The following is a 17080-nucleotide window of genomic DNA, read 5'->3' as shown; positions in this document are numbered from 1 at the left end:
TACCATGTTTCGGGCCCCGGCGAAGTCGATCAGCCTCTGTCCGTTACCGGATGTTTCGTTGTGCAGGCTGAATTTTCCGACTGTGGGACCAAAAATTCCCTCCTTGCCCACCCTGGCGTTGAAGTCACCAAGCACGAGTTTTATGTCGTGACGGGGGCAGCGCTCATAGGAACGTTCCAAGCGCTCATAGAAAGAATCCTTGGTCGCATCGTCCTTCTCTTCCGTCGGGGCGTGAGCGCAAATTAGCGAGATGTTAAAAAAATCGCGCTTTGATGCGGATTACTGCGAGACGCTCGTCCACCGGAGTGAACGACAGTACTTGGCGACAAAGTTTCTCTCCCACAACAAATCCGACACCGAATTTGCGCTCCTTTACATGGCAGCTGTAGTAGACGTCGCAAGGTCCTATGTTTTTCTTACCTTGCCCCATCCATCGCATCTCTTGGATGGCAGTGATGTCAGCCTTTACTCTCACGAGGACATCAACCAGCCGGGCAGGGGCACCTTCCCCATTAAGGGACCGGACATTCCAGGTGCATGCCCTCAAATCGTATTCCTTATTTCGTTTGCAGGGGTCGTCATCAGTGTTGGAAGATCTCATGCGAGGCTTTGTTGCTGTTTTCATTGGGGGGGGCTTTTTAAGTGGCGGGTCCCAAACCCAGCGCACAACCAGCTATGCTGGGATGCTTCGCCTTCTCACGTTAGCTCACTCCCGAACGGGTGTTCGGAAGCTACCCAGAGGATACGTGGGCTAATCCCGGACGTTGTGAGCTGCTTGGACCATATGTAGAAGAATCGTCCTGGCCACTCCCAGGTGAATGGCGATCAGTAACTTTCCCCACTTGCGTGGACTTCTACACATGGAACCATCCGCGCTCAAAGTCCACAAAAAGAATTTTGCTCTAGCTCTTAGCAAGGTGTTGAGAATACGAAGAATACGTTCGACAATGATACAGGATAGAATTTGTTCTGAATGTTCCTTAAGGTTTTTTTAAACATTAAAGAAAGAGAAAATTAAAAATTATATACTTAATTATTTTTTATTGGATGCTTTATTTATTGGATAACAAAAAAATTGATTTTTGTCGTATGAAGTAATCGAATGAGGTCGGTTTTCTTCTTTTTTTTCAAGTATACATAAATACATCGCCCGTGTGGTGGGCTCAGCATTTCGACAGTAATATTTCAAAATTTCCAAATAAAAAAAGCTTTCTAAGGGTGCATACACAGGTCTGAAATTTAAAACATGTAAAAGACTTCTGCGAAAAATATTTTTATTAGGAGTTTTAATCACATTTTATTGAAAAATCTGACATAATAAATTAATTCTAGACTACGCATTCGTCTTCAAAACAAAAATGTTGGCATTCACTCGTTAAAATCTATGCATTCTTGTATTAGTATTAGATCTTTTTTTTTTTCAATAAGTTTTTTTTTTTCAACTGCAGAAAGAATATCAAAAGAATCGCCGCCTCAATAGTTTCAATTATAATTAGAGTTTAGCTCATTAAGCTTAATCAGTGACTGAATTGTACAACGAAGCAAATGCAGCCCAACCCAAAATAGCTCAACCTCAGCACTGCTCGGCCTGGCCCTGTTCTGCCCAGCTGGTACCACCACTTTAAAAATACTTTCTTGCTTAGTTATGTCTAAATTTTCAAGGCGATTTTTTTTTCTTATTTAACATACATATTTTTTTCTAAATTTAGAATATCTAATTATTAGTAATTTTTATTGTTGCATTATTTGTTATATTCAGTTCGATTGTTGCGTTTTCTTTTTCCACATTGCCAAAGTTTTGTACGTTTAATTTTATGCTCCAAAAACAAACGGAATTATGTAAACTGCCTCGTGCTGATTTTCACGCCGGCAATGACACGCAAATTAAAAATAAAAATTTTAATATTGACTAGCATGGTCTAAAGCCAAAATGCTAGGAAGTAACGAACAATGAGCAATTGTTTGCTATTTGCATAGTTTCGGTTTTCAAAAAATTTAATTGCCTTGTTGCATGAAGGCATACCAGATTAAAATGGTAAGAATAATTCAATTATTGGAAACTTTTGTATTGAATAATTTCGTAAAATAAAATTATAAAAAAACATTATCGAAGATTACAAAAGTAATAGAACATAATTTTTACAATTTAACCCTTCAGTATATGCCCTGGGGCCTATTTGACCCAACTGCAAAAGTAGTCCCAAATTTATCAAATCAGGCTGTATTATATTCTATTCTGATGTATATTTTTTGTAAAAAGCTTTAGGAACTTGGGAACCTAATATAAACGGGCAATTTTTTAATAATTTTCAATAATTGCAACTATGAAGAAATGGTAAAGTCTCGAGAGAATAAAGCAGTTTCACATATAAATTAATATCAATGATTTTGTTTTTAAAGATCCTTAATCCATAATGTGGTCAACATCGGAAATTTCAAAATGGCGGCAACTTTTTTTAATTTAATATTTCCAGCTTAAAACGTACACCTAGGAGTTTTCGAAGCATTTCTGATGTCGAATACTGTGTCAATTTTTCAAATTCAAGATTTAGATTATTTATTAGCAATCTTGAAAGCTAAAAAAAGCTACATTAAAGTTTGCTGTGAAATGAGTTTTCTGCTGCACAAATATTGAAGTTATTGCAAAAGACATTTCGTGACCAGGCTTGGACCAAAAACGCTTTGATATAAAAGAACTTGCTTGTGCTACAAACCTGTTCCAAAATAATAACTGATTTCCAAAGCATTAACTGAACAACACATCAAGAAAATTAAGGCAAAAGCGCTCAAAATCATCCGTTGATAATCAGTAGCCTGGCTCCAATTTTTTTCATGCCGCATCAACCGTTCAGATGATATGATAGCCCAGAAGAGATGAAAGACTCACTTGGACAAGCAAAAAGATCGTTTATTATATCATAATTAAATCGCAAGAGAGGTTAGGAAAAGAAGAAGCAAACACAGTAGATATTCGCATGATGTCGATTAGAAAGAGAGAGCAAATAAAAAATGGTGCATGCTAACAAAAACATAATTCTGCAGTCAGCTAATATTGAAGGCTGATAGCAACAAAGGCGGAGTTAAAAAGTAAGAGCCCAAATATCCATATAATTTCCTACCGTTCCGCGAAGAAGCAAAGGGCCACAACAATCTTCCTCCATTCGACTCTATCAGAGGTAATCTTCTTCAACTCGTTCCAGCTTTTGTGGATTTTCTTTATATCCGTTTCTATACTCCTTCTTCAGGTCAGCGAAGGTCTACCATTCTCTTCTAAGAGCCCCTTTTTCTTTTCAGAACCTCCGTTTGCATTGGAGTTTGGTTGGTGCTACTCCAAAGGCTTGGTATGGTATTCGGTCATATCTAATTTAGAACTCGGAAAGAAAAAGCAGAGCAGCAAGCTATATTTAGCTCTACAGACAAAGAAGTAAAAAGCAGCGTTAGCCGAAAGTCTAGATGCGGAGAAGTAACAGCTGCTAAGATAATTCGCCCGGAACATTCTCCACCATAACCATCCCTGTCTCACCTCGTAATTGCTGATCATGCAATGTTCTTTTGCGCCTCTAACCATTGAAGGACTTACGGCTTAAATAGCCCTAGACATTCTATCGACTAACTCCGATCCAAACGTGACCGAAAGTGTTTTCAAACTTTCGCGTGTCGGCGGTCGCTGAGCTGCCTCGAGATTCACCTATTTAAGAGTAGAACACAGCCAATAAAGGAAACTCTCACATTATTTTACCAAAGACACCGCCTCATGGGTGTTCTATTAAGCCAGTTCATCATTCCTGTGATATCGCTAGGCGTCGATCAATTCCAACAATTTTAAAATACCATTTGGGCCTCGGTCACGTCTTACCTCATTTGATTTCAAAGCTATTGAGAAGCAAAAACAGATCGCGTTCCTAAGTTTAAAGAGATGATTTGACTAACGGGCGATGATTAGATACATAATGACTGAAGTTGAGATATACTTAGACCTTCGTTTATGACCACAAAGGTGAATTGGCAATGGAAACCAAAATATACCATTCAGGGACACCACCCCTAGAAGTAAAGTATCTGCGTGAATTATAATTCATTTATATACATTTTATACTTTCATACATTTTATATAAAACCGTAAACACTTAAAAAATACTAGGTTTTCCCGAGTTTCAAAAGAGGCATTCTCAATGGGACCAAATTTTAAATATAATCTCGAGTACCCTTGCAGGCATTTTAACAGCACAAAGTCAAACACCATTCAAACATTGATTCGATGTTAAAAATTAAAGATTACTTTTTATAAAATATAAATCATGTATTTTCTTAAAATATAAACAAAGAAACACTTTTCACAAATATGAGTACTGTAATACTTTTTTTTAAATTTCCAAAGAGATAGTTTTCATGGAGCAGTCCTAAAAATATTATTGTTGTTACCCAAAGCCCCAATTTCAAAATTTATCCTGGAGTATTCTTTTTCTTTTTGTTAATACATTTTAACAGAAAACACTCAAACTCCCTACAAATATTGATTCGATGTTAAAAATTAAAAAAAAAAATACTTTTTGTGTTATATAAATCATTGTATTTTGGTATTATTGTTATGAGGTGACTGAACACTGCGACCTGATAGATCTATTGTGCGCTCTTCATGGACTCAAAGTATTTCTGAGTCCAGTTTCCTCAACAAATTTTAATATTTTATTTCTGCCTCTGGCACAAACTGTTGTTTTTTGCTTATGCACCAGTACTGAGCACGATGTCAGCACCCGTTTGGTGGTTTCATTTTCCGCCCTACAGAGCCTACACATTGGAGTATATTCCCAGGTTAAAAAGATGATAATTAAATATACGATTCCTATAACGATTTCCAAATAATTCTTATTTAAAACCATTCAATCTTTAAATAGTTTTAGGTTAAAGCTTGCCATTACTGAGTTTGATTGCAATGAACCCTGCAGACTGTAGCAGTATGATCTTCTTTGTCTTTCCACTACTTTTTGAATAAGAGAGCAGAACTTACCCTTTCCTAAGCCAAAAAATGAATATAGGCCACAAAATAGGAAGGTCACTTCTCTCCATGCATTTTATGAGAAACAAACGAACACATAAAAAAATGTTATAATATTGTTTTTTTTTTTGGTTTTGAAATTTCAAAACATGTATACTATCTTATGTAGGCATCCCATATTTTCCTTAAATATTTATATATCCAATAGGTAACCACTTACTCCCGTCATTTCATTTATTATAGCGCTGATTTACTGCAAAAGTATACAGAAATGACCACAATCTCTTCTTTTAAGCAGTGCAAAAAATTAATGGTGATTTCTATTAAAAATATTTCATTAGATGAAAAGATCACTTTACTTTTACTTAGAGATATTACTATGATTGAATATTTTGAAGCCATTTGTTTAGTTTTGTTTTTTCGATTTTGATATGGTTAATAACAATAAGCTTAAATAGCCACATTTTAAAAACTTTTAAGTAATTATTATTTTTTACTCTTCTTCCAGATCAAACACCCGCCGCTTCGCTATTTACACCACGCATTGTCACCTCATCGCCATTGGATTCACCCTTCTACTCGGCCTCACATGGCGTCGTACAAACACATCCCTCACTGGGCGCCAGCATACCCAGCCCGCTTCCGTTGAATGGCAACAGTTTAGGTAGCGGTGGAGTGGTGAATACGCTCAGCGTTGGCAGTGGTTATCTTAATTCGCGTGGCAATTTGCCCAAATTCAATACGGCACGCTATCCGACCATTTCGAACACCGTAGTCGATCCAAATCCACAGTCCCCATTCCGTCATTTAGATTTCTCCACCAGTGCCACCGCCGAACTGAGACGCAATCCAACATTATCGGCACCAGATGAGTGTGCGCGCGCCTGTCGTGAAGGTGAACCGCCACGTATTTGCTACTATCACTTTACAATGGAATTCTATACCGTACTTGGCGCGTAAGTATACTACAGCTGCATGCTATTATATACATACATACATATACATATGTGAAGATAAATAGCACTGGGCTCCCAACTGGAATGAAAAAAGACAGGAGTGTGGTAGAGCCATTGTGAAGAAATATAGGTGGCTACAAAATATTGGACCACCTGCTGTTTTATTTCTAAATGTCATAATGTATCTTTTATGACATATTGCGCTTTCTTAATGTAAGCTTAAGTTGATCTAAATTATTTGAAAAGAAAAATTGTATGAAATTTTATCATGAATATTGCCTTTAAGAGTCTTTAATAATGGCGTATTGGGAAACGAGAAGGCAGACTTATATGCCAAAAAAGGGGCAGAAGGGCTATTTATTGGGCCAACCCCATTTATCGGCTTTAAGAAAAATAATGTATAAGAGGAAACCAAAAAATGGATCCAAACTAAAATCAGGGAACACTGGAACGGCACAATCGGCCTTAATCACTCCAAAAAGTTTTTGAACTTCAATGCCAACAGAGCAAAATCTGTTCTAACCCTAGATAAAAAGGGCCTCAGATTACTCTGTGGAGCACAATAGGGTTATCTAGTACAAGATTATGCAAGTTCTACTCTGATGAAGAGGAGTCTATGGAACACTTAATCACCAGCTGTGAGGCATTAGGCCACAGGAGACACAGAATCCTGAGCTCGTACCTACTAGAGGAGGAACACCTGCAATTGCTCCTTCCTAAGGAGCTAGTTCGATTCCTCGGTATACTAAATATCATAATTATAATCAAGTAATTAGGGGCGCACAATAGATCAATCTGGTCGCAGTGCATTCAGGCCTTAGCCTAACCCGAACAACTATTACCATTACCATAAAGACGCATTAAATAAACCTTTTTGGCTTATGGATTTAGCAAAACAGTTTCACAGAAAACTTGTGATGGTTTTTAAAGTACTAGAAATTGATGAAGCCAAGAGGATATCTTGTACATATACATAAATAGACATAATTGGTGCTTACGACCTTTTTGTGTGTTTGGCCGAGCTCCTCCTTCTATTTATGGCATGTGTCTTGATGTTTTTCCACAAATGGAGTGGTCTACAGTTTTAACTCGACTCCGAGCGGCATTTATATTTAATCGTATGAAGAGCTTTTTTATGGCAGAAATACAACCGCGGGTTAGGGATTGTCTGCCTATGAGCGACCGCTGTTAGTAAAAACTTTTGCTCTCATTTTGGTGTTTTATGCAGGAGATTCGAAGCTACGTACTTTCGAATGGTAGTCACGCACCAACCCATTCAGAGCTCAAAATTACGTAAAAATGAAATATAGAACTCCTTAAGACTAGAATAATGAAAATCGAATACCAAATAACCAAGTTTTAATGAAAACCCCATTTCGGCGGTTTTTAGAAGGATAAAAAAACATTTTGTATGATGCTGAAATCCTCTCAACATAAGTTTTCAATATCGGAGGACTTTCGGCTCAATCTAATGTACAAGATTTGTAATTTTTGCAAATGGCATCGCACATCAATCATTTTTGGCTCTTGAGACTTGAACTAGACAACTGCAGTAGATAAACAGGCAAGCAATGGAGTGCGTAAAGGTCAAAATAAAGCTTGAATCACTCAAAAAATAAAAAAACAAAGCAGAAGAAGTTATTCCGAAACAAAATTCATCACTAATTTTGTTCAATCTGTAAATACATACATATGTAAATGTGCAAACAAAGACTTCTCAACTCCATATTGTCTTAATATTGTATAAAGTCCAAAGAATTCTGAAAAAACTTAGAATAAGTTGCATTTGTTTTCCCTTTACGGGAGTCTCTGACTTCTTCTGTTCAATCGCCTGTTTCAATCTTCTCAGCTCTTAAGAGCAAAAAGTATACATGCACCATATGCTTTTTTCGTTTGGAACAATATGTAAATGAGATTCATTTCATCATTGATATTTGGGATTCCATGTCAAGTCATCCAAGTATGTCGGACTTTTGTCAATTCTTCTAAAAATTGGTCTGTTTTCAAGCTTGAGTATAATAGGAATTAAACTGAAAACAATTAAAAACTGTTGAGAATTATTATTTTTGAAAACTACGATGCATTTTAAAGTGAAATACCTTCGGTTCTTTTAATTTTTTTTTTTTAAGTTTTTGTAATTTTTGAAAAACACACAGATTTTTCGTCTTATTTTTTCATTCATAGCTGACTATTCTCAGTAATCGCTGAAAGCTTCACAACGGGACTCGCCTAAGTTTTCGAATTATTTATATTCAAATACCTAGAGCAAACAAGTGAAAGAAAAACGTCGCTACGAACATTAAAATACAGATAGAGGTAAAGGGTGTTCAGGTTGGAAGTATTTTTTCAAATAGCTTTTTTTTTGCCAGATCACGCGTGTCAAACTAAATACATGATTTTTTATGAAATTTGATCAGATCACGCGTGACTACTGTCAAACTAAATACATAATTTTTTATGAAATTTGAAGTTTCGTTGCTTATTTCAATTTAAAATACGATGCCTCTAAGTTGACCATCCTTTATTTTTAAAAATATTAAACAACAAAAATAATTTCTATCCCATATTTTTTTTTTTGAGTGCGAAAGCTGTTTTATTCAAAAATATTGAAAAAGTACATTTAAAAATTTTAAAAAGGAACGAAGATATTTCACTTTAAAAAAGTCGGTACCTAAATTTTCAATATTAAATAAGTCCGGAAATTATAAAATACAATTTCAATTTTTAATATTTTTTAATTTTTTTTGCTTTAACTTGCATCTTATTTAAAAAAAATTTAAATAGCTTTTAAAAATTTTATATATTAAAAAAAAATGTTTTTCCCATAATTTTTTTTAAAGTACCTTCAATACAAAGAAATTTAAAAAAAATATTAAAATATAAAAAAACGAAGATGTTTTACGAACTCTAAACCAAAATTTTCAACATTGAATAAATCTCAAAAATATCAAATTAAAAAAAATTTATTCAGTTTTGTTCTTTGTAGGCTAGAGTATAGAGCCTACAAATAAAACCATTTTTGGAAGAATTGACGACAATACCTTAAATACTTTAATCACTTAATATGGAATCGCTCATACTCGTATACTTGTATGTGAAAATCTAGTCATGGTAGACATCCAAGTTCATACCTACTATGATTTCTGCTCTCTACTTTCGTTTAGCGGAAACAGTGTTCGCACCACTTCATTTTAATCTAATAGTTTTGTTTTGCTTCAATTCTATAATTCAATTCAATTCTATAGTTTAACTTTCTTCTTTTGTAAGCAAAAAGTGCAGACTTTAACGTGAGTAGTGAAAAAGTTGCCGATAAAAATTACAACCCTAATAATCCTTTGATGATTATCACACAATTTGCAGACGCAAGGAAAATTTTTGCCGGCATTTGATACAATGCTGTCACAACAATGATGAATACTTGACATACCGCGAGAAAATAAAATTACAAAGTTAGCTGCATAACAATTCGCGAGCGTAGCACAGAAAGTGCATGCAAACAATCAGCATAGCCGGCAAAGTAAGCAAAGACAATAAACAATAGTTAGACAGCAACGAAAACTATTCAAATGTTGAAGTTGCAGCTAGATTTATATTTAATGTTAGTTTATTGTTTTTTTTTTTTGTGGCTTTTTATTATTATTTTTTTTCTTATACCATTTCTAACCAAAGCCACTAACACAATGCATGACTACAGAATAATGAATGGCATATTGAAGCGCCAAGCAAAATGAGCCATGCAATCAAATAAGCAACAGACATAATAAGCCGTTAACGCACAGTACCAACAACGTGGCAGCAGCTTTAGCAATAGCAAATATCAACATTTTTTAGTTGTCGCCACTTGTGGCAGAATCGAAACTAATCACCTCAGACACTATCTCAACGCGACAACTTAGGCTATGGCACATTGATTTCAGCACTGCAGAAGAGCATAAATAGAAAAGTAGAAAAGAAAAAATGAAAAGCAAAGGTATGTAAATAAGCAAGAAAAATCGCTGAGAAGCAAAATACATACATACCTACATATAAACATGGGTACATGCTTGGTTGCATGTCGCGATAATCGCATTTACATGGCGCCGCATAGAAATTCACATCAGCCGCAACTAAGTGAGCGTATGAAATCGTAAAAAGTGAGAGTGTTTAGTTATTTGCCACGAGGTGTGGGCACCGCAGGAAAAATTAGTGGTTCTGAAATAGCAGTTGATGAGAAGTGACTTATATTAAATGATTGTACTGCTTTTCCAATAGTATAATACTTCGGAAGCTTGAAGTATGGCCAATATTGAGTGGTATTTCAGAAATCCTCAAAAGTATTAAAGTATTTCCGAATTGTGAATTTCATAGTTTCAGAAAGCATGGAATTTACTTCAAATTTGTTACGAGCTTTTCCAAAAACTTTAAATAAGCTTTGGAAAAATCAATCATTCCTCAAAATTTTTTAGAGACTTGCAAAATTCCTTTCAGTTACTGCGCGCATAATAACAGATTACTCTCTAAAAATTCATGTTTTTTTTGTTTTTTTTTTTCTTTGCGATACAGCGAGTGCTATTTATTCAGTCAGTTTTCAGTATTGCAACATTTGAGCAATACTTTGCTGAATTTTCATTGCAAAATACTGGAAATTGGCCGAGTGACGATGAATCGCCGGACGCGTCTCGAATAAAAGTTGTTCTGCGTTATACATCATAACTCGCAGCAGAATCATTTGAAACAAAACCATCAACATCATTTGTTAAAGTAGGTATTTTTCGAGGTATCCCTGACATTTTTTTCGATTATACAATTTTTCGAAGCACTTGAACGTCATGCAAATGATTTTCGCTAAAAAACTCAAACGAGTGCTGGCCATTTTTGTGGATGTGGAAGAAAACTCTCCAGAGCATCAGTAATGAAAATTGTCAAAAATGAACGTAGGTTTTTACTTCTAAATATTCCGATTAAAAATTTCAAAATTTGTAAGTTTTTTGTTTTAATTGATACAAGTTTTAAACTTGGAACTAGAATTAACATAAAAATATTAAATTAGATAAGTAATAAATAAATTGTTTGCTCCGCCCTGGAGCAACAGACACCCATAATTTTGTCAGTTTTACAGTGATCGACTTGAAATTATGGCAAATAATTACTGAAGCAGTAAGCATTTATTTAAAAAATTAAAAAAAAAATTAAAAAAAAAACATTTGAGCGTTTCTAAGTATGTTTTGACCACTTGTGCAACATGTGGCCGAGCATTGTCATGTTGCAAAATAACTTTGTCGTGTCTATCGGCGTATTGCGGCCGTTTTTCTCGCAGTGCTCGGCTCAAACGCATCAATTGTCGTCGGTAGACATCCCCCGTAATCGTTTCATTCGGTTTCAGTAGCTCATAATACACAACACCCAGCTGGTCCCACCAGATACACAGCATAACCTTCAGGCCATGAATATTCTGCGCCGACGTCGATGTTGAAGCATGGCCAGGGTATCCATACGTTGCCCGACGTTTTGGATTGTCGTAATGGACCCACTTTTCATCGCCAGTCACAATTCGATGCAAAAAACCCTTTCTTTTGTGCCGTTGAAGCAGTTGTTCGCATGCCATAAAACGGCGTTCAACGTCTCTTGGCTTCAATTCATACGGCACCCAATGGCCTACCTTTCGGATCATTCCCATGGCTTTTAAACGTTTGGAAATGGTTGATTGATCAACTCCCAAAGTTTTTGCAACCTCTTCTTGCGTTTGAGCCGGATCTTGATCGAGCAATTCCTCCAATTCGGTATCCATGAACTTTGGCGGCGCACCCTCGCGTTCTTCGTCTTCCAAGCCAAAATCACCACTTTTAAAGCGTGCAAACCACTTCTGGCACGTTCGCTCAGATAGAGCATGCTCACCATAAACTTCCACCAAGATACGATGACTTTCGGCTGCTTTTTTCTTCATATTAAAATAATGAAGAAGAATTCCCCGCAAAAACACATTATTTGGCACGAAATTCGACATTTTCAAGTGTGGTAAAAATATTGTTGTTTACGCTTCAAATAAAAAACTTATACTGACGTTTGTGCCTTACGACAGTAGCTCTCCAATGAATGTTTGGAAATGTGGATCGATGGAATAATAATCAAGTTACGCCATCTGTTGTAAAACCGTAACGAACTTATTCATAGTCCTATTAGTTCACAAGAGAAATTGACATAAAAGCTAGATAATTTTCTTTTTAATTTACATTTTCCCTACAGGGTATGTATCTGTAGTACGTAAATTTATATGGACATGTGCTGTACTATGAAGACTTCTGTGATAAAAGGCCATAGAAATTCCCACGATTGTTTATACAATACCAATACGACAATTGATGGTGGTTACATACATGATGCCTGAGGCCGCAGATGGTGGCAAAACTGCTGAAGCAGCCACTGTTGAGAGAATTTATGATTTGTTTTTATTATATCAGTCATACGATAATTCATTTTTTTGCATTAACTTTTAATTTCATTCAAAGTATTTCCATCAATTTTGCGATGACATCTAAACAATGAATAAAATTTCTAACTAATTTGCGGTATTTACATGTGTGACATCGTAGGCAAATTTCCTTATGCAGCCAAACAAATAAGAAGCATTTTCTTAAAATTTGATAGATTTATACATATTAGGATTTATCTCCAAAAGAGTTGCCCCTTTTTCGACTTGAATTATACAATTTATTATATTTTAAGACTCCAGCAAAAATATTTTGGAAAGATTTACATGAGCTTTGCCTATTTCCCCTTATAATTTCCTCTCTCCCCATTCTATTTCTGCATTCGTGGTGAACATTGAATGTAAAGCAAGACAGATTCTTACACCTACCAAGGTATATCAACAAAATTTTATCGGCACATGTCTTATTGAGCCTGCATATAAAGTCAGTCGTTAGCCACCTCCATTTGCCCATTTTAATACTCATAAAATCTAACAGAGTAGCAATTTCAAAATATGCATACATATTTCTATATGGATACAACAATAAAAATGAACTTGCCTATACGCATTAAATTTTCGACCTTTTTTACTTAACTTTGTTTAAGCAATATTTATTTTTAGACTCTAGTTTTAGGGACTTCTCCAAGGCACAGTTCAAATTTATTCACTAGTAAATTTAAAGAGGAGCGAGACAGATGCAGCGAACTGCATGTATTGCCATCACAGGGGCGTGGAAAAAATGTCCCACTGCCGCCTTTAATGTCATTCTGCGCTTACTTCCCGTTAACCTCCCAGTTCAATCCATTAGCCGCTCTGACCACTATCAGGTTGAAGGAGGTTGGCCTCTGGAGGATCGTACAGATATTTCCATCAGCAAACTGGATTTTGAGGGTTGTGCTAGGGCTATATAGTATTTCTAAACAGATTGGATTGGAAGAATGAGAGAGTCCTCACAGACATAGATACCTCTGTTTTCACCGACGGATTGAAGAGGGAAAATGGAGTTCGAGCGGGGTTTCCTCTGTTGAGAGTAAGTCATAAGTCAAGCTACAATCAAGGCCCTGTCGTCGCCATATTGAAGCTCCCTTTTAGTCAACTCCTATAACAACTCAATAATCAGTAAATTTTAAATAGGCAGCTGATTTGGCCACGCAACCGAGTCCTCTGCTGGGGCTGCCAGCTTAGGCCTGTGTATCGGTCGTAGTGTTTTAAAGGCCGCTCCTAACCTAGAGACACACGCCTACCTGTAGCCTTTTCGCCTAACAAAACGGCTCCAGGACTTAGAGTTGTCGCAGTTTATGAAGCTTACACCGTCGGCCTGTCGGTTCATTTGCTGCAATTCGTCTTACACAATTGTACTACATCAATCGTGCAGTTTCTCTGTCTGACCCAAGACCACAAGTAGGTTGTGGTGGCTAAGAACAGATACCCTCCATCAGGTTTAGCCCATGACTCGACACGGTTATCCAGGATGTGGCGCTTGGAGTCGGAGACCGAGGCGAAAAGTTAGGCTTTGGGTGAGAACCAGGTCCTTTCAGCTAACGCGTGCAATACGAAGTCCGACTGCTTACGGGTTAAGATGCTATCTCTACCTTCTACCCTATGAGACTAAAGTATAAATAAAATATTTCAAAGTATTAACTAAATATATTTTTGTATTTTTATTAAAAACTCCAAATTTCGAAAAGTTACTTCTTAGGAGAAAATTTGTGTTCTAAGGATTTCACTTTACGTGGAAATTTTAGAGCAAAATAAACACCATCGAAATCAAAAATCTCCCGAATACATCTCATCATTCAAGCCTTTACTTCACGTATGCGGATTAAAAATGAAATAAAAAATAAGAAAACTCAAAAACAACTTTAAAACTATGCGTCCAATTTGTGTACAGCATTCCAGTTAAATATTTCAAACACAAACTAAATATTTTTTTTTTTTTTGTTTTTAAAATTATTTATACAGAAACACAACTTCATTTTGGAACTGTAAGCCATTAGCCGTGTAAAGAAGTACAAAACAAATAATGTCTTTTCCTTATATTAACATTTTATGTAGCTCATTTTTTTGCTTGAAATTTGCTGAATGAGCTAGTCGATTTTCCCTCCTTTGTGCACCAACAAGTTTCGCCACTTTCAATTAAATTTTTGATATAAATCGCTCAGCAACTTTGTTGTGCGGTAGTGCATGAAACGCCATAATTATGTGTCTGGTAGTTTTTCAACAATTTAATTACCATTATTTGTGCACAAAAAATACGGAAAAGTGCCAGTAAAAATAATAATTTATTAAAGAAATTCGAGGTGTTATTTACTTCAGTTATTTCATTAAATGTAATACTATTTTTGATTATGCAAACCAAATTTTAACCGAGTTATTGGCGAAGCAAATTAGTAGCAAAAGAAGCGATAATAAAATGTATAACTCAGTTGTAAGCTTGTTGTTGTACTCACATACTTATTTTATATAGACATATACGTATTATTGCATCTATGTAGGTCAGGAATTCCATAAGAAACAAAGCTTTTAAGGCCAAACAAAACTAAAATTTTAATTGAAACTTACGCAAAGCCAAATGAGAGACCGATAGGTTAAGGATACAATTCTAAATGGAAAGAAAAAACTTCGGAGAATGAAGCATTGAGGTAGATAAATGGAACTGGGCATTTTATATTAAATATTTTGCACTACTTAGTGACTCAATACAACTACAACTACCACGCAGGGTAATGCACCTCCTATGAAGTTCGATGTATGTATTGCAAACGAATTGAAAAATGTTTTTTTTTTGGAATTCAGAAGGCATCGTCGTCTATTATCTATCATTTACGCGTAGATTGGCAAAGTACTGCACTTTACTTTGTGCAGGGGAAAATGTACTCGAAGTATGCTCCTTTTACACAAATGTAACTATGAAACCCTTAACCACTTGCTCTCCTGTTATAGTTCAAATTTAGCACTTATACAAGGGTTTCCAAAAACAGGTGTTAAGGCTGAATGGATTGCGCTATCGAGAGATGATTAACAATTTTTTATGACCGGGATTGGATGGTATTGATCTGGACAACTTTCATTTCCAACAAGGCGGCGCTACGTGCCACACAAGCAACGAAACCATTAATCTATTACGGGAAAAGTTTCCGGACCGAGTTACCTCTCGAAGAGGTGATCACAATTGGCCTCCGATATCTTGTGATTCAACACCTTGAGGCTTTTTTTCTTTGGGGCCACTTGAAAGAGAAGGTCTACGCCAAGAGCCCAGGGCCGATTCAAGACCTCAAAGACGAAATTCTTGAGGCTATCGAGAACATAGGGCAGCCACTTTGCAATTCGGTTATGGAAAATTTCATGAAAAGGATATTGTTCTGTAGGTGTGGTCATGATGGTAATTTGCCTAATGTTATTTTCCACTATTAACGGCATACCTTCCTCTTTATAATGAAATAAACATCCGGTCATTTATATTAAAAAATAGCATTATTTTTCTTTGATTATCAAAATAACACCTCTTATGGGAAAACGCTTTATATTTTTTTTTTTTTGTTTTTTTCTTTTCTTCACAGAATAAAAAAGCGCCCGATTTAATTATGATGATAAAATAAAATCGGTTATTTCGGTTTTTGTCTAAACACATTTCATTTTTCTGGCTTTTTATTCTACTTTTCTTTTATTTTAAAATTTTTATGGCTTAAAATTTTTTTTTTATAAATAATCCTTATTAAAATATGAGACACGTATTACGTTTTGAAGTATAATAATGTTGATGAAATGCAATCGAATAGGCATAAATCTATTTTCACATACATTTCTTAATTAAAAAAATTATTGTATTATTTTCTTATTACTATTTTTATATATGGTAAATAATCCTTATTAAAACATGATAATCTTTTTTTATTATTATATTTTTTTTTTTAAATAAACCTTATTAAAATATGAGATGCGCATTATGTTTAAAGTAGAATGATGATGACGAAATTACATTGATTATTTGTGCCTATTTCAAGTGTCCACGCACACATTTCCTTTGTAAACTTTATTATTTTCTATTTAGTTTTTTATTATTTCTTTCATTTTTAAAAATAATCCTTATGAATAATATGACTCAAGAATCCTGCTTCAAGTAGAATACATCGAAAATAAAAACAAAAATATATATTTTTTTTTATATCTCATGCCTTTCTCTCTCTTATTCCACGCACTTTTTTTTACCTCCCTTCACAGGTTCGTGCCTTAAGTCGTTTGTGCTCACAGCAAATAAATTCAAACTTACCTGTTTTTTTTTATTTATATTTTACAGCGCCTGCCAGGTGTGCACACCCAATGCCACCAACACCGTCTGGAGTCACTGTCAATGCGTTCTCGCCGATGGTGTTGAACGTGGTATACTCACTGTGAATCGTATGATACCCGGCCCCAGTATACAAGTGTGTGAAAATGACAAAGTTGTTATCGATGTGGAAAATCATATGGAGGGCATGGAGACCACAATACATTGGCACGGCATCTGGCAGCGAGGTTCACAATATTACGATGGTGTACCATTCGTAACACAATGTCCCATACAGCAGGGCAACACTTTCAGGTGAGTACGAAAATCTAAAGCCAAAAAACAAATTAACTATACAAAAACAAAAAAAAAAAAACACCAAAAAAAGTAACACAACAAACCAAAGAACAAAA

General features: G+C 35.4%; 1 protein-coding gene across 1 annotated transcript in view; it reads left to right on the top strand.

Moving 5' to 3' along the window:
* The first annotated feature begins 1930 nt into the window (after nucleotides 1-1930).
* The window catches only part of LOC128867063 (uncharacterized), a 46858-nt gene continuing 31708 nt past the window's right edge, over nucleotides 1931-17080 (top strand). The window contains exons 1-3 of the mRNA XM_054108158.1: nucleotides 1931-1940; nucleotides 5505-5952; nucleotides 16698-16982. Coding sequence (XP_053964133.1) covers nucleotides 1931-1940; nucleotides 5505-5952; nucleotides 16698-16982 — 743 coding nt within the window. The remainder of the gene's footprint in view (nucleotides 1941-5504; nucleotides 5953-16697; nucleotides 16983-17080) is intronic.

The sequence above is a fragment of the Anastrepha ludens genome, chromosome 6 (genome assembly GCF_028408465.1).
Source record: "Anastrepha ludens isolate Willacy chromosome 6, idAnaLude1.1, whole genome shotgun sequence".
Taxonomy (NCBI): Eukaryota; Metazoa; Arthropoda; class Insecta; order Diptera; family Tephritidae; genus Anastrepha; species Anastrepha ludens.
This window is presented reverse-complemented; position numbering and strand designations above follow the sequence as displayed.